Source organism: Cylas formicarius, unplaced genomic scaffold, assembly GCF_029955315.1.
Source record: "Cylas formicarius isolate icCylForm1 unplaced genomic scaffold, icCylForm1.1 PGA_scaffold_3__17_contigs__length_32017465, whole genome shotgun sequence".
NCBI lineage: Eukaryota > Metazoa > Arthropoda > Insecta > Coleoptera > Brentidae > Cylas > Cylas formicarius.
The window spans coordinates 17201560-17226680 of record NW_026844326.1 but is presented as its reverse complement, the minus strand read 5'-3'; the positions used below and the strand labels follow the sequence as shown (position 1 = coordinate 17226680).

The window sequence follows — 25121 nt, the reverse complement described above, 5'->3', positions numbered from 1 at the left end:
AAAGGAAATATCTGCCTTCCATAAAAATTAAAACTATATATTGCTCGTGGAATAAAAGATGATAAATAGTATTTTAATTCAAGAAAAAAGATCAAGTATAATTGCAAAAGACAATCCTTTCAATTCTTTGTAGATAGAGGAGATACTAGACTAGCAGAAAACGTTCACATTGTTCGCACTATTGTCATGAAAAAGGTAACAATACTTGCCTGATTTCGAGTTACTTTCGGCCTTACTCATTCATAGGGAACTTTCAAAATTGACACGTTTTTTGAACTGTTTTTTACTTGTTAGGATATTACCTTGAGGGATAAACCGCAGAGCCGAGAGTGTACAGCGTAATTCCAGTGTAATACTTCGGAATTTCTTGACCAGGCATCATCAGGTTAAGGTATAAGTTAATATGTAGTTATATGTCAAGGTATTAAACAATATACAGAAATGTGCCAATTGCTAAATGTAGTACTAATTAAATACTAATATTCATATACCATACTGGGTGGTCGTAATGAGGAAGCCAAAAAGCAATAATAAAAAATAAAACTTATGAAAATAGTGAGCCAAATTTGTCATAGTAAAATTTCACCTATTAGTGAGATACTCGAAATTGTTATCTGCCTGTGGCTCAAGCAGTTTCTAAAATGTCAACATGAAACTTAGATTCGGCGGTTTTTCGAGATGGTATTATATTTTTTGACAAAATATGTAGAGGGCCTTAATTAAACCTTATTTCATGCCACAACTTTCTCATTAGTACCCTTCCGTTACATCTCCACAAAAAATCGGCTAATAAAGACTATTCCAAATTACAATTCTTTGAAATTCCACTAGAATTGGGTATTATTTTATATATACCACAATTCTTCTGCAGGTTACTTGTTACTTGTATTAGCCTTATATATTTTAATAACATCCGAGCAAAATTAAAATTATAAATTCAACATTGGTACTTTCATTTTAATTTACCTGAGAAAATAATCTTGCACGAAATCGGGATGCTCATCAAGCCAAGCTTCCATGCGAGCGTACTCGGGGTCGTAGCAGAGTCCGCCCCCGCCGCCACTGTGGTGCCGCGCCTGCCCATCGCTCACCGGCATCCGCCCCTCGCCTTCAACCCCGCCAGTACTGCGCAACTGTAAACCTGTAACAATATGGAACAAACTGAACACCGCTGAACTCGCGGATAATTAAGCGCATTGCCTTAGATCCGCCTTTTAGGAGAGAATATGTCGGCACAGACGAGCGTTATTGGTGTGTTTTCTAGAATCGAACGAAGGCAGTGACAAAGTCGTTTTTCCGGAATTGTTAAAGTTTGTGTTGCTTAACTTTACAAGTCTGTGCTGCTAGAAGCTGCGGCAATAAGAGATGCAATTCAAAGAAGATATTTTTTTGCTTTCCTAAACAGAGTGAGAGGCAAATAACGTTTATTTTCTTAAGTAATATTTGTTTCGAGGTTATGTTTAAGAGTAAAATATATTTCACTGTAAAAATAATCAAAAAACAGTTTTAAATGTATATGCAAAAAATAAAATGATGTTTGAGGAGGCGGAGCTAAATGAGGGACATAAACAACGTCTCGGATAATGGATTACATGCAAGAATTTTAGTTTTATCGAATAAAATTTTATGTCCGGTTTCGTGACTGTGTTCGGCAACTGCTGAGTTTATTTCATGTTCTTTGAGCCTAGTTGATATTTTTAGTCCGGTCTCTCCAATGTATTCTTTGCCGCAGATGCATGGAATGCTGTAAACTCCTGGCATCTCAAATGGACTTCAATTGGAACTCAACAAAAACCGACGCTGGAGGAATTCAGAAGTTTTATAAAAAGTAATAAAATCTCCTATTTAACACTTGCATTTGTGAAACGGTTACCGCGGTTCTTTGTTCCTAATTATTTTTTATAATATAACATTTTATTTATATCCATTAAATTAAATTGTATTCTCAATATCACTAATATAACAACTAGGTAATGTCTTACGTTTAGTGGAAGTTCAGCCAAACAAACTTTTGCTTATATCATTCTTCCTGTTCTTCACCCCCGAAATATGAACATATGTATATATTTTGAAATATACCCAGAAACCTAAATGGAGGCTTAAAGATAAAATTGTTTGGTATTTCTTAATATGATAATGAACGTACATTCTTTAATTATAAAAATTAATGAAGTATCGATCATGAATAAATAGATTATTCCTTATATGATAAATAAATTATAAGCCCCAGTACTAAATGGTGCCATATTCAGCAATACATATTTCCTTTAGTATCACTTTAAAGTAAAAAGTATCACTTAAAAGTAAAACCAAGAGAAATGTTAATTCTTTCCCTGATGTCTCTCCGCCAGTATCAAGCGCATTCGACATATGTAGTGTGCGTTTAGTTCAGCTGTGATTATTATTATTATAACCTTCTTAGTTATAAAGTTTTAGTATTTACGTTGTTCCGATTATTTAAAGGATTATTTGTAGCTCTCGACAAATGTAATAAAAATAAATAATAGTAATATTAAATGTCTTTAATTTTACAAAGAAACTTCCACAGGCTACTGTAATATTTTTTAAAAAACTACTGGATTCCTCATGCGTCGGTTTTTGCTGAATCGACATCGGCAAAAACTCGACAAAAACCGACGCAGGAGGAACCCGGACGTTTTGTAAAAAGTAATAAGTGCCTTTTATTGTGTAATGTATCACTAAAAAGGGTATATTACAATAAATTTATCACTACAACTTCGGGTCAGTACCTATATAACAAAAATCCTATAAAAAAATAAACAGTTTTGCAATATGAAAATGTTATTGTTAGCTTAAACCGAACTTGACAAAAAAAATGTATATGTGTAATTGAGTTTGGGTACTGAATTTTAAAAACGCACTGCGTTATATTGTGAGTTTAGTAGTACTTCTAATATTTAACTTACGTACTTCAGAACGAAATAATACTCGCTCACGAATAGAGGTCTGAGCAAGGGGTTCGTTAATAATTTTTATTAAAAAACAACGAAAATGTAGACCTCCCTTTCTACGAGCATTCATTCTTAGCCAATTTATATGGCTATAAAGATGATGATGATATATGATCTAATTTTCGGATTCCATAGACAAAACGGAGACATGAGTTTCTAACTCTTTGTATTCGGTTTCAGCCCTCATGATCCACGCAAAAACCGTAGACAAAGTGATTTACGTAAGTTTTTTCTCAAATTTTTGCCTAGTATATGCCCGTTATTATAAAGCATCTTTAATGAACAGTAGGTTTTTTTGAAAATAGATTTTAGATGTTCCTTAAACTGAAGTTGAGTATCCCATATAACCCCAGATTCTTTGCAGTGGTTACAAATTTTAATTTAGTGTCATTAACTTTACCGACTAAAGGCATACTTTTGTTTTTACTTCCGAAAATCATGGCCCATGATTTCGTAGGGTTTATTTTGAGGTTGTGGCCATTAGAAAGGTCACTTGTACTACGTAAATCGCGATTTATATTAGACTCCGCCTCAACATAGTCATGGGTATCAACACAATAATAGAGCTGCGTGTTATTGGCAAATACCTGTACCCTACTGCACAAGTTCAAAGTGTCAGCGGTATAAACTAAAAAGATCAATGGCCCTAAAATGGAGCCTTTTGGGAACGCAATGCAACCTGATCGGAATATGTATTATTTCAGAATATTCTTTGAAACCTGTTTGATAGATATGATCTAATCAAACCACACTATGCTGATGAAAAAGAGAAGTAAAATAAATGTATTTAAATGCACATATATTTTGTACTTTTATTTATTTGTTTTCAATAAAAAGAAAAACTGAATAGATTTTTTGTAGACATTTTAAGTTTATATGTATTTAATTTCAAATTTTGAAAAGCGGTTCGGATTATCAAGGACCTTGGCTACCCTTGGATTATACGTTCCCCTTTTTTAAACGCAAAGTCTATTTTTGGAGTAGCCACGGTTATTTTTAGCGCTTCTAAAACGATCGGGGAAGTTCGCGGACGTAACGGAATACAATTTTCATAATAATTGTAACCTTTTCCGTTTCCACAACCAAGGATCATCGAGTTCGGCCCAACCTCCGGGAAGCCAAATTCCGATAAACAGCATTGACCTAGCTAGATCGTTGCCAGCGACGAAAACTTCATTTAAGAACTATTCCGGATCTAAAAATAGTCCAGTCGGGTCGATAAAACGTAAGACGGCGAGCTTCCAACTCTCGTTCGGTTTTTTGTATCAGCGAGAAACCGCAATTGGTCTGATAATTCAAAGCCCATGTCTGGGTTCAAGGCATCCGCCCGATGGTCAAGAAAGGTGTTCGAAGACTTATTCTATATAAATGCATATAAAAAAATATATTTTGGTTCCAAATGTCAACAATTTTGAAGGCTATTTCTTTTGCTTTGCGGTAAATTGGTATACATCAATACATATATGTACTACACATGCTATAACTGAAGAACAATGTTCTGATCTATTATTATGGGGAAGCTTGAAATTTATGGTTTCCGTCTGTATGTTAGGCCCGTGAACATTTTGTATTCTGCGATCTAGAAAACACCAAATTTTGCAATGCTCGGTTTTGCATGCCACATTATTGCTTTTGTTGCTTCCACAAGGCATTGGAATATGACGTGTTAGAGAGCACCCAAGAAGATGATTAACTCTAGTACTTAAATAAACCATATGCGATTTTATACTCAATGTCAACCAGGAAATACTTATGCAACAAAGTAAATAAAAGTATAACAATGCTAAGTAATGCAGATGAAAACTCTGAGATTGCTAATCAGCTGATGAGCCCATAAAGCAAAAGCATATGATGTCACTCAACTTTGAGCGCTCTCGAGATCGTCTGATTTTTTCAGCTTTAACAAACACTAAACAAAGGATTTTATGATACAAAAATAAATTGGAAAGTCCTCCACTTCAAAAAGATCATTATCAAAAATTCAAGAAAAACCCAATTAGGTATACAATTAAGCAAATATCAGACCACTAATGTATAGTTACTTATTTTTGGTACATTATTTATTTTGATCGAAGTAAAGTTGGAACAATCCACTTGTTATCTCTGAATCTCCGAAAAGGCGCGATAACCACAATTAGACTTGTAGCGGAAGATGCCACTTCACATGTTAAAATTAAAAATGGAACATAAAGAGGGTCATAGTACCAATCTGTCTCCTCTAGGGTATGAATAAAAATAATGTGTTTATGAAATAGATGAAGCTTATTAATTTCTTCTTCGCTTGGCTGATCTCATTTGAATGGTACGCGCGGTTGGCTTTTTTGATAGAAGTCTTATAAATGTCTACAAATAAATATAATAAATAAAATAAAGCTGAAAAATGTATATAGGAGAACAATTTTCATATCAGTAGATTTTGCGCAAAAAAGGAAAGACATAAGCAAAAAAGAAAGCATTCACTGCAAAAACTACATGTCATCGATTTTGGTTTTTGTTTCTATACTCAGCACTTACTATTGAATGCCAACGAAAGGCCAATGCTTCATATGTCTTACAAAATAACTAAAAAATAATTTGAAATTTTTAACTTTTTGCAGCAATGTCGGTTTAAAAATATGCATTATTTATTTTTAATCATCTAATATCTCATTGAAATTAACCCTGTAAAATATGTTGTGCTTTCTTAACTTTTTCCAATTTCGGTATAACATTTAAAATATTTTGTTTCGAAATTTCTTACGTTAATCAACAAATGTCAATTAATTAATTAAAATCTTTCATAAATTTTATGTGTGTAGGACCTCGATTTTATCATATCCATTTATAGCAAAGAAATTTACTTATTCAACTACATTCAACATAATTTAAGTATCTGATTCGATTCAGAACAAATCGAGTGTGAATTCCCAAGAAATGCAAAAAGTCGCAATCACTTTGATAACTCCGAAACATTAAAATATGCAACAAGTGCGGTAAACGGCATTTGACTCACGAGTTTATTTGACACGAGCGGAGCACAGTGGAGTGAGTGTTTAGAGTGAGTTAAAAAGTTTGTCTACTTCCTTCTGTAAAATACCTTATTACGCACCGATCTAGCGTGCGGGAAGCGTCACTTGACCACGTCAGTTTCGTTTCCCACGAATCCGAGCCACTTCGGACATTTCCGGGACTTTACCGCACGGGTTTGGGAGCAATCGGAGATATTTCCCACGTTTTGAATTTTGACGTTTGTCAATTCTGGCAGTCATGTGAATGCATTCGCGTTTTGCGAAAATGTAAGCCAAAACTAACGGTCGTAGAAAAAGTATAGCATGCAGTAATTTTTTTTTACCGCACTTGTTGCATAATATACTATTACCGGACGTGTCGCATACTATACTTTTTCGCTATATACTATAATTTTCGGAAAGCAACACGAATTCATTCACTGACATGACCGTCAGAATTGACAAACGTCAAAATTCAAAGCGTGGGAAATATCTCCGAAAACATCCGATTGCTTCCAAATCCGTGCGGTAAAATCCCGGCAATGTCCGAAGTGGCTCAAATTCATGGGAAACGAAACTGACAAACTTGGAAAGGCTTGGGAAATATCTCCGAAAACATCCAATTGCTCCCAGTCCGTGCGGTAAAATCTCGGAAATGTCCGAAGTGGTAAAGTGACGCTTCCCGCACGTTAGTTCGGTGTCGAATTAGGCATTTTACACACGGGTGTAGAAAAAAATATATATTATACAAACAAAAGTTTTATCGAGCTTATTCCAGGTAACGAAATATCAACATTTGCATGTTACATTGTTGGTCGCTATTCTGCTTTCTCGCTGGAAATAATTCTTTACGCACCTATCGGCGACATGATATATCGCGGTATTAAGTGGCAAAATTATGTAAACAAATGGCAAAACACGTTCGAACAACACCCATTATTGCTTTGACCCCGCGTGAAAAGTGAGCTTGACACTGCAAATAATATATTTTATCAAAGTTAGGTCCACGTGCCAAACATGAAACTGTTCTTCATAAAAATCGAGCATTAATAATAACCGATTACATTTCCATATTTTTACGGCTATGGTTAAATAATATTGCTAAAGCTTTAAAGATAATAAATATGGGTAGATAAAATCGTAAAATCTTTATTGTTCCCTGATCAGCAAAGCAAAGCAAAGCAATACCAAAGTTCTGACTCTTGTAAAGATTCATAACTGTTTAACCAGCTACCGACCCGTATGGAGAAATACATAATAAGAATCTAATATAGATCTTTATTTTATTTCCCATAACTAAAGTATATTGTTCAGCTCACCGAAGTGTTACCTGGAAGACCAGCTTGTTGAACATCACCACTTCGCATGTTAGACGTGTAGTTCATACCGTATTGTTAAATTTTTGTTATGTTTCTGTTTAGGAGTACTGCACTAGCAACAAGGTCAATTTAGCCAGTTGCATCGTAGGTGATGGACCAAACACCACACAAGCTTAAACCGAGCCTTGGCTTTTAATTGCGAGTTTGACGAATCCATAAGTTTTGGTTAGTTTAAACGTCATTTGAAAATGTCAGGTTGTCAGGCTCCATTAAGTTTAAAAGGTGAAATGGTAAAATATAAAACTTTCATTTAGTTTCTATTAGGAAATGTCTCGATTTTTAATGTGTGTAAAGGTGTCTAATTATTTATTCGCAATGTATATGTACTTTTAATAGTGTTTTGAACCTGGTAGTGTTTTATTAATCTTTTTTTTAAATATCAAAGTGAACTTTAGCAATTCAAATTGAGCACATGAGCGAACGATGTCCTGTTAATGATATCTTTGCTTCCACTATTTAGATATAAACCTTTAATTTCTGATATTATTAATAGGATATTTGTAATGGGAAATAACTTTATCTCGCCAGGAAGGACGCCTCCGTGAATCGCGTTACGTTTTATGTGAGTTACACAGAATATAATACAATCTACCTACTTCTATATATTTGAAAAATAATACCTTCTTACCGGAAATACAACTTCTAACAACTTTAATCCAATCAGAATAAAAAACTGATCGAAACCACTAATAACAATAAATATTTGAAGGCACTGTGCTGACATACGACTTCATATATGCCGAGAACTAGGACGATCGGTTTTGCTGCAAATGAATCGAAAACATAACCTATGATCTGAGTCAAGTTTTGCGACATTCTTCGTAAATAATAATAACTTGTAGAATAGAACTTTTACATTACAAATACTCTTCATATTGAAAATACTTCTTGATACTAAAGTCGGAGGTCATCAACGACTTTAGTATAATCCCAAATTTTCAAATTTTAGCTACAGTCACAGATAAGCTGTAACAAACCGACGAAATTCCCGATGTGAGTTTTTTATTAATTTTTCATACATCTACGCCGCTTTGGTCATCATAATGCATGTAAATTCAGTGGAAAAAGAAAATCAAATCATAATTATGTGTCAGTGTCCTAGAATAGTTCCAAACGCTTAAAAAACAAAAATCTCGGAAAAATGCGGTAGGTTTTTCCAATTTAAATGCACTGTGTATTAAAAAAAGTTTCAATTTATTTGTTAATTTAAAGACAAAATATGGTTCCGGTGGTTTCGATGTACGATATTAGAACGGCGTTTTGAATTTCACGCGGGGGCCGCTTTTGCCTACTCTCCGCCTGGACATCTCGTTTTACCTTATCTCGATAATTAGTAAATGCACGTGCCGTCAAACGGATAAATAAAAACGCCTCTTAAACCAACTGTAAGACGTAAAGGAATTAAAATGTAATTTAGATATTATCGTAGGCAAATTTCGTTAAATCTTCGTTCAATCATTTTGAATACAGGTTGAAATTTTTAAAATTAGCTCAAATACCTACAAACACTTATCCATGAAGGCACCTTTTATTCATTGTCCATTAAAGATATTAAATGCAAAAAGGGCATCGAGTGCAAACTTGTGGCTTTCAATTTTTTTAAACACAGTTCGATTTCTTCCAGACACTGAAGACTCTTTACAAGCTTTAGAATGGCCATGACATTGTCAAATTATTGGTAATGTCACATTATAAATGTACATGTACTATGTATCAAGTGTGCCATACTTTTTTAAAACACACCAGTCGCGGACGTAAGGAATTTCACCTGCCCATTTTGGTAGACATTGATGGAACTCCACTGATTTCTCTTAAAATAAAAATTTTTCTTTGAATCTCAAATCATTTTTAACGAAAATTTAATTTCATGATTTTTTTCAATACGATGTATTATTTTCACTTAAAAAATAAAAACCTCTTCTCTGCATAATATGACATTAATATGACGTTAATATGACAGCATGCAGAGAAATTAGTTTTTATTCTTTAGTGAAAACCGTGCGACAAAGTAAACGAAAATTAAGAGAACAAATCTGCTCATAAATGAATGCAAATGCCATTATTTTTTTAAGGAAATACATGAACGAATAATAAATTGTTAATTAGGTAGGAGAACTTTTGTGAGAAATAAAATATCTATCTAAAGCAAAATATCTAGTTTTTAGTTACCAAATGGCGCACTTCAGAGAAAAAAATATTAGAAGACTGCTGTTTTTACTTTTACAGTTGAATGAAATAACATAACATCCTTATCAAAAAGATATATATTAAACGATTCTTATTTTAAAAAACACACTAATTAATCTTAATAATTTTGAACAAAATTCTGTTAATAAATTAATAACAACCTTTTTGATAAGAAGTAGAACATAGAAACTAGATAAGTGTTTGAAAGTATTCTTCACCGCGAAGGATACACGTTTCAGCACTGCGAAGTATACCCCCACCATAAGCAATTCCAAACTATTTAAATCTGCGGACCTAGGGGCCTTGTTGAGGTCCGCCGCGATCCACCCACCCATTAAGTGTGTGATTTAAATAGCATGCACGAACCACAATCTGTTCCTAATTAAATATAGTACTTCTTCTAGCATAATTATAGCTATTTAACCTTTCTGGCTGGAAAACAATTCCAGCCCAAACCGTTCTTGATGTATCAATTCTACAACTGCATGGGGGTTAGTTGGGCATTGTTAAAATCTCTGATTGCATTTCTGGAAAAGTTAGTTTCATCTGTAAATAGAATTTCTTCATCAAACAAAGCGCAATTTTGTCCAAAAACTATTAAAATCTCAGGGAAGTAACGCTTGGACTCGATTCATATGATATGGGTTCAATAGGAAGACTATTTGCCCTCGGAGTACATGTTTCATAAAAACCCATACATAAAATAACAATGCTCGGATATTTTAAACACCAAACTAATAACACGCGAAGAACTGAATTTAAAAACTGATACCAAACAACTGTCAAACAACCGCATTAACACCACACCTCAGAGTTTAGGTACTTCGTATTCGTACTTCAATTTTTTGAAGAATTTTAATAAAACAAATGGAAATTGTCTTAATCAAGAAATGCTATCATGTTAACGGTATTGTTATGACCATGCAGCGAAGAGGTTTTTGTTTAAGCGAAACCCGTACATCGGATTGAACAAAATCAAGAAATTATATTTCTTTAGAAATAATTGGAGCGTACCGTTGTGTATTTTAAACAAATTGTGGTAAACTAAATAATGCCTCTTGATATATAGCATGTGTGCCAAAATTCATTAAAATATCTGAAGTAGCATTACAGACATTAAAATATATATATATATATATATATATATATATATATATATATATATATATATATATATATATATATATATATATATATATATATATATATATATATATATATATATATATATATATAGTTTTCTTTTTAAAATGGACCCAAAAATCGTCCCCCTAATTGACATTCAATTAGAAAACACCCTGTATATTGGTTCCAAATTCTCCAAAATTTAATAAAATACAATAATAATTTTAGAGTAGGTTGTGGAAAAGCGTATTTTGAAAACTAGAAACCTGATATGAGGTGCCTTCGTTGAATTCTTCGGCTGACGCAGTGCGGTCACCAGAGACCAGGAAATACGTCGAGCAGCGGCGAGCATCACCCGTTTTAAAAATAGAGGTATAACTCTAGCGAATGTTCGATGAAACCGTGACGCGGTATTGTATTTCTAATGTCTTGGACAAACAGTGCCTCGACGAACGGACGTCATTTTGTTTCAGTTTGCGATGCAATGGGAGAATAAACAGACTGTAAAACGTCGAAATGGAAGTTTACGAACGGAATTTATATGGGTGCAGGATGTCGGGCTCCACGGCTTCTTCAATTCCGGCCGCTTTGTCAATGGGTAACGGTTATCCGATGTATAGGGATTTATAGCATCGGTAGCAGACATTTCTACGACTTCTGCCCTTGAAATGCAAATTTTAATGAAGGTTCTTAACGTTTTGTTTGTACCAAGCGCTCAAAATTTATATTATTACTTATGGAGGTACTATCGAATTTTATGACAGATATAAAGGAAGTTTAATTCACTGTATATTTCTGGAACATTCCATCTAAATTAAAAACATGCCGATATATTTTAGAACTTGTCTACAACGAACCGTTAAGCTCGAAAGCACTATTTGCGAACAGCCATGATATCGGAAGAGAAAAGAAGAAGAAGAAAAATCTTAACAGTGTGGCGACATCAATGGACACATATTTAAAAAAAACAAAAACAAAAATACGCCTTTGTTTTAGTGATTTTTTACAATGCGCAAGGGCACTGGTAGGTAAGTTTATTGCATTAATTTCGTTAATTTGATTCAATAATTGAAGTTAATCATCTTGAAAAAAAGAAAATTTGTTCAGCGAAAAATCCATTAGCTCTTCTACGACGCTAGCGCTAAATTTATATAAAACCTGTTCTGTAGCTAGCTAGCTAGCTCGTGGATAAATTACTTGAAGTTTATGAAAAATTACAGGAAATTACTTCACATGAAGACGGTCAATGCTTATAAACACAAAATTCAAATAATATTTAAAAACATTAACACCCTTACTTGTGTAGTTGAAACTGTGTAATTTGTTATAAAAAAAAACTGTAAGCTTGAAATTAAGTTAAGAAGATATTCGAACATAGAAGCTGAAATTAACTAAATCAGATACCTAAGAAAAGAAAAAAGGCAAAAAACCTCTAAGAATTCTTAAAAGATGCTTTGAATTTGGAATCTTTCTAAATTGAGAAAAATGTTTTTTTGACTGCGAAGTATTTTCCATTTATAGAAATATAAGACTAATTTTAAATCTAAATTTACCACTAAGTCATACATCAAATTACGACAGAAGAAGCCCACAAAACTTTACGATTAGAAAAAAAGGCCCCAATTTTCACGTTTATGCATCAGAATTGAAGTTTGGAGGGTGTTATGGTTAGTTTTGAATAATTTAGAAGATTATTTTGTCTTCGTCTCAGTCAAACCTAAAATTTTGTATATAGAAAACATCTTTCAATCCATCGGACCCGTCCTTACCGAAGCATAACGATTTCCCGAGAGAATCGGGCTTTTCTAAGCCCCACGCAAACAAGCAACAAACGCCATCAATCTCTCGGCGGTGTATATTCCTAAAAACACATCTTTCCATTTATCAAAGCCAAGGGAATGAATACCGGCCTTGAACGCAATCACAGACAATTGCCGGTGGTTCTTGGTCCGATATATTTTCAGCAGCCCTCGGGCTTTTATAAGGGCAAAAATCTATAAATACTCGGAAAGGTAGATATTATGGGATAACTTTCTGTAAATTTTTCAAGTTCTTCGCTAATGAACATTTGGTTTAGATATAAGGACAAATCCATATAATGCTAAGGTATCCGGTATTTATTTCCGCTTGTAGTCCATTTTAGTAAATAGTCGGTAGTGAAACACAAGCAACCCAAAACTTATTTTGTGTACACTTCAAGCAATAGACAAAACTTGGTAGCGCAAAAACAAAGATTAAACAGTAGGTAACTTTTGTTTTTCCAAAGTATTTTAAAAATCCAACACAAACACAATCGATTTTTCTCCAAAACACCAAAACACGATGGGCTATTTTGTTTTTTTTATGACGAGAAAATTCAAAAATAATCCCCTCCACTCCCCTCAAGCACACACAAAATTTATTTATTTTTATGTATTGTTTCCTTTTGCAATTAGAATTGTTAAAAAAAAAACGACCCTAACATTCGTTCGTCGATCAATCAAATAAGCGATCATGGCATAACTATAATTATACTTTCGCAAGGATTTCATGTAGTATCTTTGATTTTTTGATTTTCCCCACTCCATGTAAAAGAATAACAACCTACCGCGGATAACTTATTTTGCATTCTTTGATATGATGCGCAATTTTTAATCTTACTTGAATTCCAGCAGTTGTTTAAGCATCTTGCGATATCAATTTTATTAAGTAGATAATGTTATCGCATTCATTGCGGTTTTTTATATGTATAGAAATTACATTACATCAATAAACAATTTGAAGTTGTAAAAGAATTTCGGGGACTTAAATTAACTAGAACCCTCAATTCCGATTCTTTTTAAATAAACTGCTACGAGTATAAATAAGTGCAATGCTTTTTTTGTACAATTTGTTGAGCTACTTGAATTTGACATTTATTGACAATTTGAAAATTTTAATTCGTCCTGGACCTAAACGACATCTGGAATACAATTTTGACATTTATTATCGGTAAAATATTAGCTGTGATTTGTGAAAAATAATTTTAAACGCTGCGAAATTGTCAGAAATTGTAGATACAAATATACCAAAGTCAAGATAAAAAACGGAAATATCCTTTATGGTTCTCGAAGTACACTATTGGATTGATAAAAAGCATGAAACGAACGCACAAGGACTGAAAATTTAGGGGACAAATAGTTTATAAAATTTATTCTGATTTAAAAAAGGCCGTTAAAATCAATATTAGTAAAGATTACAAAGCGTACATTGCTATAACACAACAAAATATTGAGCAAGATACAAAATATTTTTGATAGTTTGTGAACTCTTCTGAAGCTTCATGTGACACCCCTTCACTAATAAAACCAATTTCATCACAAAAATGTTTCAATGCTGGTCATATATCGAAGGAAAATGTAAAGAATTTTTTATGCTCTGTTAATCCCGAAAAGTGAACTGGGCCAGACGGTTTTAATTCGATATTTTCAAAATCATGCCCCGATTTTCACTATAGAATTAACTAGTAAATATCCTGGACTTTGGAAAATCGCTCCAGTCTCTCTTAAGTTGTTTGAGTCACTTGTTTCGGACCAATTATTCTTTATAGTTAAGGGGCGTATTGACCCGAATCAGCACAGATTTTTGCCGTGAATTCTTTGGAGAATTTCGGTGTACTTGTACGGACGATCTTAATTTGTTGTAAATGGGATAAGATAAAATCAAAGAGTACAAACATAACTGCGAGGGTACCTCATGGGTCCCATTTGGGTTCCTTATTGTTTGCCATTTTCTTGTATGCCTTTAGCAGGTGGTTTGTACACAGTACTTGCTCCTTGTACGCAGATGATCTAAAAACTTGTTCACTCGGCGGCAGACGACGTCTTGTTGCAGAGAGATTTGTCAAATTTTGAAAAATATTGTTCTCTGAACAGATTGCTTGTTTACAAAAAAAAACACAATTGCAAATTAAAAGTGATATCTAGCTGGGTAACTACGAACTGAACTTGTCGGACTCTGTAAAGGACCTAGGCATTACATTACATTCGGGGCTTCTTTTTGAGATGCACGTAGAAAACATTGTTCAAAAGGCACTAAAGAATGGGTTTAATAATAAAAACTCTTTAATAATACTTTTTTACAGTCTTGTCAGACCAGTGTTGGAATATGCTACACCAGTCTGGAATCCAAATTTAATAGACAGACAATTTTTTTTTAGTTATAGTGAAATCATTCATTTCTATTGTATGCAGTCTTTGGGAAATCGTAGAACAAATTTTGATTTATTACTTTTTTATAAAGAAACAGGCAAAAGTTCGCTGTTTCTGGATAGAATTCAAACTACTCTTCTAACTCTCCATTTATCAGATGTAAAGTCTGTTCATAGATATAAGAAAGTGACTAACTAATACGAATTAAGGAAAGACCCGGGCAAGCTGTAAGAATGAAATATGGCCGAACAGGTCCGTACTTCGCTTAGAACTTAATTATTTGGGGTTTTGTTAGGAAAGATATTAAACGATATTTATTAATTTATGTATGTATTTATGTTTAAATCTAAAAAAAAATTACAAATTATTTTTATTACCTACTTAAATTGCTTAAAATTGTTCGCATAATATATCAGTATCACTATCGCTATCATTGCCTGTTCTAATTATTATTTGTTCTATATTATTTGCAATATAGGTATACGATTGCTCTGCTTTTTCTATTGGAGTTAATACGGGGAAAAACATTGTTACGACGAATGGCAGATTTCAGTATTACACATGACATAAGAATGATTACTAACAAACTTAAACTAAGTAGTATACCAAACCAAAGAATATTAAATACAGGTAGGTATAAAATTATTTTCTATTAGGGACCACAATTTTACCTGAATTTAAATTCGGTATGTTAATGACCACCCTTGGATAATCCCATTCAAAAGCAATTGGTCACTTTCTTATCTCTATTAACAGACATTACCCGTACTTATAATAGGGCACAGAGCGCGTTTCCGGATCTTGACCCATTTGCTATGAGCTTTGAAGCCTTTAAACGACTCTTAAGACTGTATACTAATAAGATACTGTAATAAAATGTAATTAGTTCTTAATTTGATTTAGGTTGTAAAAAATAATTGAAACTTGTCCACTGACACAGCATCTTTTTTTTGTGACATTTTGTGCGTTCCTCTTATTGAACAGCTGCGTCTGTCTGTAGGAAACACTTGCTTATAAATAAATAAATAAATATACATGGGTTTAAAATTTTTGTTCGCCTGTTTGGAATTTAGATATAGAAGAATAAGGGAAGGGAAGGACTGCCCATACAAAAGCTTGGGAACGTATAACCTGCCTGGAGATCTATCTAATGGAGCAGCAGCAAATCATAAAAAAAGTATTCCAGCTGGTTGGATCCCCTTTCAATATTTAGTTCACCGCTCAAAACCGTCGTTAAGGAAAAACGAGACAACTTACTTTTCTTGTGTCTGCAGTTGTTAAACTTGCACATGCTGAAGGACTGGCCCATGGAGTGCAGGGTCGCCCGCCTATGGCAACGCCTCGTAGCAGCCGCGGCACCTACCGTGGACTTAGAGGCGCCGGTCGAGCCGCGCCGGGGGCACAGCCCCACATCGCGCCACCACTCTTTCAAGGTCACCGCCACGCCCGAAGTTTTACTGCTTATACTCGAATGTCCCGCGACCACCGACCGACGTTTTGGTGGTGTGGAGTCGTTCAAGGTGCACTTTTCCGCGCGGAACAGGTTCAAATGTAAATTCTTGATGTTTTTACGCTGAGAGAAGTCCGTGAGAGCCGTCTTGGTGGCTGGGATGAATCTGTGTGAAGCGAAACCCTTCCAGCTAACAACTCGGGTCAATGGACTAACTTCGATCGACCGCGATGATATATTTATCTGAATTGACACGTGACGTTTACTTCTGCACCGTGTTGATAACTTATTACGTAATCGATACGTAACGCTTGATTTAGATAATTTTTCTGCGGATGAATATCTGAGATAACAGTCGGATTTGTTTCATATCTGTGTCTTGTGTTTAGGGTAACGTTCTTGGCTAGTGATAATCTAAAAAAGATCGCTCGCATGACGTTTGCCGTTCAAAACTGCGCAGATCGTGTGGACGAGAGACGCATCGGATTGTTAACGCGAGGTCTACATATTACGTCTTACCGTACCACTTGCCTCTTTGTAAAGTTCGCCCAACCACATACCGTTTTTACAACCTTTTATGGTTTTGACTTCAGAATGAGTTTAAGACCCGCCTGTTGTAAAGCGGAAGGACTATTCATTTCAGCACGCGTACCAGGATCGTATTTAAAATGTTAGCCGACGGACTGTTGTATTTTAAGGGTAGGGACATTTTATATTAGTGTGCTCTTTATAAATATTCCCAAAATAGTCCCTACTTGAGGTAGCTCGATTTCAAGTTGAAATTGCCCGTTAGATAGGATGATCTCCTATATTAAGAACACATTAGAAAGCTTAAACTAATATATAATCTAGTATAGTAAAAAAAAAATTAAAGCAATACAAAATCTTATGTAGATAACTGATTTATAATGGATGTTTTCCCAGTTTGCTACTGGTAGATTTTTGGAGGTTGCTGAAATCGGAGTATGCTGTCGGCTTTATAAAACAGTATTTTCTTAGTCTTATTTCTATTCCGTCTTATATTTGTAATTAGTAATTACCAACTTAATGTTATTCACTTGTTTTTCAAAACTCAGTGTGCCATTTTTATTGAGGTATCATATACATTTTATGACAATTTATTTCTTAGCAAATACTAACAATTTTGTGGTCGATGACGTAATAATCGTTGATGATAAACATCCGTCAAATTCAAGTGGTTCAAAGACTCGTACACATTTGCCGGTTGCTGCCAAAATTATAATTTTAAATGTGTTCCTGTTTTTGAAATCGACATTTGGGAAAAGTGGAGTCATAAAATTAACGTCCGAAATGACTAACACAGCGCATGCCACAGTACATGACATCGTTGTGAGATGTGTCCAAGAAAGAAAAACGCGGAAGGATCCTGAAATTTATATGCACGAAGTATCGAAGTACGGTTCTGGAAAGTCATTGTTGAATTGGGAATCTATTTATTGAGAATTACAAAGAGAAAACCAAGGCGTGCGGTTAGACCTTTATAAAAATTAACGAAAGTTAGAGACCGAACTATGTCGTAAAAGCTGTATATCATTTGGCGAACTTTATAAGACTTTGTCGGTTTTACGAAGTGACAAATATATTCCTGTGAACTATATTGAGGTGGATTCAAAACGCGTTCTGCTAATTTTTTGGGTAAATAAAATACTAAATAACATCAGTTGGGTGAGTACCTAAAAATATGTCAAGGCTTTACAAAAAGGGACCCAAAACTTCATCTTTTTTATTATTTCGTAAAATGCTTAAGTTCTTCTTCCTGTAGCGTGTCAGGTCGCTCCAACTTTGGCAATTTCAGTGGCGAGTTTGTCTCTTTTTCCAACGATTCTGAATAGTTGTTCCGCACTGTGCATTCCAGTCCATTGACGGAACCAAGAGATAATTTTTTGTTAGTCTGGAACATTTTATCTTCAATGTGATGTCGATGACGTAATGTGTAGACCACGCTTTAAACTAATGTTGTTTTTTTCTCACAAAGTTACCTTCAAGATGACACGCGGAAGGGCGCCGTAGAAGGTCGAAAATACTGAGTGTTTTTGAAATCGATGAAACCTTGGAATGCATTCCGTTATCTCGACACATAGATCTATTAAATAAGATTTAATTAAGCAATTAAAGATAAGAGCGAGTCGCAGATAAATTTTTGGACGATTTGTTTCCCGGTCATTGTTAAAGCCCTTTAGAAGACGAACGAAGACAGGCAGAAGTCGAATGAACAAACATGTTAATTACGTAACAAATAATGTTTAAATTGAAAACTCTTTTTACGTTTTGTGAATATTTTCAATCCAATTAATGTATAGTATAGGAAACTCTTTTAATATTCATTTAAGAAACCTACGCTATGCTATATTTTTAAAGTGTAGAGACGCGACGGTTAAAAAATTGTGCTAAATCATGGAATTTCAAATTGGCTTTCAAACTCCGCACTTCATAAAGACATCGCATTCTACATTTGGTGCGGCACCAGGACGCCTCCGCAGGGCAGGGAAGTTTAATCCACATTTTTCCGACCTTCGGCATTTCCCGAGGTCTTCTCCGAACCCATTAAAACAAGCTCGATAGGCGCGAACGCAAATATAAATTCTAACGATTGTAACTCGAGTGCGATTCGGCGAAACGTGGCCAATAAAAACTGACTCCCATATATCACCCCTTTGAATTACAGACCAAGTGACCCCGTACCAATTCGAAATCGTTTTCATTCACGCCGATGACGATGACGACGACATCCGTTCTAGTAAAGCGCTCGATTTACCCGAACGATTAAAAACCAATAAATTTGTTATTACAGAAAACAAAACAATCGCGTCTGATAAACACGGTTCAACGAAATCAAAACATCGGATGGATAACGCGCTTGGGCATCCTTGTGCTTCTTTGCGATCTCTCGACTGTTGCCGTATTAAAAAATATGCGTACGTATTAAATGAAGTTATCAACGTACCGATACGCAATTTGCTTTTTCATAGATCCTCACCAGCTCAATAAGAAAACGGGAAATGACAATGTAGACAAGCGCATCGATTCCGAATGAATCACTTTGACGATGGAAATTCGCATTCTAGGTCGTTCAACGTCAGCTACGAATCGAGTCAATTTTGAAATTGGATTTTCGAAGGTAGAAATCGAAACGTTGACGAACCTGCATCTGCAGGAGTTTGTAGTGGAGTTGCTAAAATAGCCTGCGATGTGGAGGGGAACGAAAACGCAAAACTTTCAACAAAGAAAACAGCAGAAACATCAGGGCAAACCTGAAAACAATGATCCAGTGTATACTGGATACTGCGACCTCAAACATTTGTGCCGTAGCGTCCAATAGCAAATTCTCGAAGGAAGGAGCTAACTTTGTGGATTTGGAAACCTCAAAAAATAACGGATTTAATACGACAGAACTTCATTGGTTGATATGAGGCATGAACTGAATCCTATTACAAAAATATTTAACAGCCTATCGACTGATAAAGATCAAAAACAGTATTTTGCCCAAAACACTTAGTTTTCGTAAAGGACAGGTAAATAGTGATTGGTCATAACCATAAATGCGTAACTGGAAACAGAAAAGCGGTTAAGATTGCTCTCGTCAAAATATACCGATACATACGGTCATTATTACCGCGTAATTCATTTCGAGAGACTCTCGATTGGACATGTCAATCAAAATCGTAGATAAGATACTCCGATAGAGACGAACCAAATCTAATACGGTAGTAAATACTTCAATGCCGTTAAGATGTAGATGTATACAACCCGATCCGCGGAACACAGCTCGACTTCCAAAAATTCCACTACTTAAACTAAACTATTTGTAAAAGTCATTCAAAAAGAATGGATTTACGGATTTATTTTGTTTGGCACTAGTCGAAATTCCACCTACTATGATTACGTACCGCCCCACCCACCTTTTACGTAGGCAAAATGCAAAAATAACCAACTACATATCAACACCATCAGACACAACGGAATTTTGCCGAAATCATATACAAATGGTGAAGGATTTTACGAAGATCCATATCGCGACGAAACAAAAAAAAACCACACTCATCCTACGGTTGAACTACGTGACAAGAGACACCCGGTACACACGCGTTGAACGGCAACGATACCAGTCTTGTGATTATGACTAACATGATGATAATAAAATTTATGTTCAAGAAGCACTTTTTTATAACGCCATAGAAATAAGATATCGGAACTTTGGACATAAATAAACCAACGCAAAATTATTGGAAAACGATTGCGTTTCGCCGCATTCATTTGCAATCATTAGCGAACGGAATATTCACCACACCGTGGAGACTGACGCCTGCAGCAATAACTATCGAATATTTGAGTGTTTTCGGTAATGGTTTGCGAAAACGAAAACATAACTTTTTACCACATAGGTTTGGTTTTGCTTCTGCTACTCAAATATCCAGTCATTAAACCAAAATTCACGAAAAAAAAAACACGTCCACGTCCACACCAGCGCAAAGAAAAATTTTAAGTTACAACACCAACATACCGCAAACATCGAACCCCAGCCATCAATCACTTGAAAATCCAATTCGCGCCAAGACTCTCTCAACTTATTTACGATCTTATCGCGTACTTTATTTACAACTATAAGCTGTGCGTTTATACGACGACTGAAAAATATTTTATTTGTACACCAAATATTATAATTCAAGTTCAAATCGAATCGCGCAGATACCACACACGATAGTGAGTTGGAGGAGGTGGAGGAGAAGGTGGGGATCAGCGTGTTATTACGACAGGTCAGTTTATCAATCGCTAACGCACAAAGAAGCCGGTGACGCCGACATTAGCAGCTGATTCTGCTTAATTTTTTATTCATACGTCCATCACGCGTCCACATTATTGGTAAAAATTTTCAATATGAAATGGGTAGGAGAAAAGATATCGCAGGAATGGAAAATGGGTTTAAAACCAGTACTGCACAAAAAAATGAGATAACAAGAACTGCTACAATTATAGAGGAATATCACTGCTATGTACACCATTGAAACTGTTAAAGAAAATATTTGAAAAGAAACTACGATCAAAAATAGACCAACTCTAACAGAAACCCAAAGTGGGATACGGAAAGGCGACAACACCCAGCAGTATACGTAGCATTCTTAGATATGGAAAAGGCGTTTGATAAAGTTCCGCGAATAAAAATCTAGAAACTAATAAGAGTTATCAAACGTTTATACAACGAAACATGAACTTGTGTAATAAGCAAGTAGACGAAATCAAAGCCTTTTATAACACAAGAAAGAGTGAGACAGGGAGGTGGTTTGAGCCCTTTACTACTAATAACTTATATGGACGATCTAATTAGAATGGCAGAACAGTGATCAAAAGCCCTTTACGTTGGACACAGACAACTAGAACGTATCAAAATATAGGAATATGCCCTTGCCGATGGTATAACATAGCTGGAACCCTGAAGGATCTAGAGGAAAATGAACATGAATAATAAATTTATGGCAATGGCAAACGAAAAACAGAAATTAGAACAAGTTAGTTGCTTCCAGCACTTGGGGATTAGGTTCGGAGAAACAGGAGGATAGGATATAGTATTAAATAATGGAGCAGAAAAAGCAAATAAGGTATAATAATATGCATTGAGCAAGAGGCTCATAAATAAAAAGGAAATTTCCAAGGAAACTGAAATGAAAGCTTACAAAACCATTTACAGACCGTTCCTTACATATAAATACGTCGACCCAATACAATAACACTGCTCAAATCCCGATTTAATGCGCGCTTTAACATTAAATTGTACCAAATGTACAGGGCGAAATAAGACCACAATAATGTTGCAAAATTTTACTTCGAGTTCACAAAATGAAACGATGTACTCTATAGGACTTTTAAGCACAATTTTGACAGCATATAGTGTTTTTATTAAATACTAAAACCATCAACCCTTTTGGAACACAAAGCTACCTTGTTGAGCAGCTAGTGCAAAAAAATATAAAGGAAGAGCAGAGACATTTGCCAAGAAGTGTGCACGTCATGAAAGGGAACTAACCAAACCTTGCACCAGGCAAAACAAGATATTGTCGCGAAACCCATTCTTTTGTAAAATGATGCTATTTCTTTTGTACTCACTACCGGAACTTCATATCACCAGCAGAACCCAAGCTTCAAGTTCTCGAGGGAGTGGTAAATAATACCTCATAAGAATCGTCTGGTGATTCTGTGTTCGATTAAGTTGGTGGCAGAAAAATGGAAACCGTTAATTCATTTTGGCTTGAAGGATTTTTAGGTGTTATTGAAAGTACTAAACACACACAACTGCTCCCTTTATAGATTTTTTTTTGCTTTTAATTGCTACCATTTGCATCATTAAACGAAACAAATCCACCAGACATCTACAAATCATCTTGGCGTGATTGTGAAAGCGCCTGCGGTGAATGCTTGAGATATTTTTATCAGCTACACGCGCAGATTCGATTTTTAGGACGACATACCCTATAATTGTGTTATCAAATCCCAGTTTAAATTTAAATTGTCATTCATTCAATATTCAATTCATGGAGAATATATTCATGTAATACTTATACAATGAAAATTAGTAAATGACTTTTTTGCACTTGTTTGTAATTGAAAAATTTATGAATACCTGCATACAATGTTAAGAAGAGCTTTTTTGTATAGGTTGTCTTGACATATGTAATATTTGTAACAATATTGGAAAAGCATTAATAACGTAGAAACAGTTCGCAATTTTGCGAACCTCTAAATTTTGCAATAGCAAACTTTTGCCCAATAAAACCACTTACCAACAAAGCACGCTTATGTCGCTTTGACCGCGGTTGTCCCAACGCTGTTGAATTTTGAACATAGTATACTAAATTAATTTTAAGAACAAATTTTTCAAAGACAAAGACGAGGCCGAGGTTGTTGGCAATACGTTTGCGAATGCAAGATGGCACGTAATAATCAGAGACACTTCCACGCTGTCATGAATATCATCACTTACGCACTCACGTGTCCGTTGGATGCGACTAGAATTACCAACAAATAGCATGGTATTATCTGAAAAGTACAGACTATTACGCGTCCATTAGTTGGTGGCACGAAGTACATCTTTGTCATTAGAGTATAATTTATTTATCATTACTGGTGGATAATAACGTGGCATTATTAACTAATTCGAACTAACTAAAGCTGGAGCATGTGCGGAATATTTTTAATTAATGAAATTAATGGTTGGTGGTCATTTCCAAATTAACTTTTCTAATGATAACATTTTACGCTCTCATACAAAACTTATGAGCAGATATCTCTTGTTGACAAATTTGAAAAACGAGTTCGTAATATTTCATAATTGCCTGTCTTTTGCGAAAAGCAGCAAATGGAAATTTAAAGCCAACAACCACAAAAAGTAAATATTTAGATAAAAAAAACAATTTTTTTTTTGATAATAAGTACGAAAAAAATGAACCTCTGCTACGAAAATGTGCATGGTCAGGTTTCATTAAGCGAGGAAATCATCAAACTGCTTGTAATAATTTTCCATTGCGATGACGTAGGTCGTTACTATCGACCTACGCCTGAAATAACCACACGGCGTTTATCGGGCTGGAAAAATATATAGGAATGACGTCAAGGAAAATATATATATATGAATGATGCTCGGAAAGATAACCTGAAATGATCCGTTTTGCATTTATGAATATGCGCATATAGACGGAAACAAAAACATTTTTTTAAATCGCTACAGGAAATTTTACAGTCAAACCCACCAAGGCGCACAGCAATCGCAATAATTGTAAAATTAGAGTAAACAATTTTTTTTGTAATAATTTTTTATTTATTTAGACTACACCACCGCATTCACAGTCGTTATGAATGGAAAATATCTCAACTTTCAAAAATAATATTTAGTAACAATGAAACTGGTATGTAAAATAAATTTCAATATACGAACTGTTTTTTAATAGTTCGTTAGCATTGCAGATAAACAGCGGGGTATGACGTCAAATTTAAGGGTAATATTTCCAAATTCTAGGATCGGGGAACTAAATGAAAAAAGAAGGATAACTATTAGACGAAAAAGAAGGAGTAGGAGTTATAGAAATACTGAACGAAAGAATTCCACCTAAATGAATGCAACAGAAGGGGAAAAGAGCTTGAATGAGGGTCGTTTCTTGATTTTTTTAAAGTTATTAATATTATTAAATTAAAAGTTTGCTAACTAGCTAGATCCTAGATAGGTTTTCGCATATAATTCAAATATAAAACCCCAAATGGTTACATTCATATTGACCTCACATTTAACAATTATTATTTTTTGTGCGTATATATGTATATATAATGTTGGCATTTGTATTGAATATGAAAATTAATTATGAAAATATTCACCAATGTGCGACAATTAGAAATACTTGAAATACCAAAAATAAACGAAATTAATTGAAAAAAAAAATAAAAATTTTGCAGAGATGTTTGATATTCACATGACTCACATTCTAAAGGCAAAAGTGGTATTGTCCATAAAAGTCGAAAACTAGTTAGCAATATGATTTTCGGTTTTATTTTGAAGATTTTATGGTTGCACAGATCGCTTGGGTTCGATGCACTTTTGCTATTTTGCTGTTTTAGGCAATGCGTAAATAGATTGGCGTTTTGGGTTTAAAGTGTTTAATTTTTCTGTGTATCTCAAATCTCAATTTTAAAGGTGTGCATAATATTAAAATTTATTTTTTTTAAATCGCTACAGGAAATTTTACAGTCGAACATACTAGGGCGCACAGCAATCGCAATAATTGTAAAATTATAGTCACCAATTTTTTTTTGTGTGTTAGAATAGAATAGAAAGCACTCTTGTGAAAATC

General features: G+C 34.5%; 1 protein-coding gene across 17 annotated transcripts in view; it reads right to left on the bottom strand.

Annotated features, from left to right (window-relative positions):
• LOC132700025 (dual 3',5'-cyclic-AMP and -GMP phosphodiesterase 11) overlaps positions 1-25121 on the bottom strand; it is a 227588-nt gene that overhangs the window by 40640 nt on the left and 161827 nt on the right. For 14 of the 17 annotated variants that reach the window (XM_060667082.1, XM_060667086.1, XM_060667078.1 and 11 more), the window contains one exon: positions 967-1141. In XM_060667082.1, coding sequence (XP_060523065.1) covers positions 967-1141 — 175 coding nt within the window. Of the gene's footprint in view, positions 1-966; positions 1142-16076; positions 16684-18269; positions 18374-20791; positions 20910-25121 lie in introns of those variants that run through there. The other 3 variants (XM_060667091.1, XM_060667090.1, XM_060667089.1) reach the window with 3 other exon arrangements.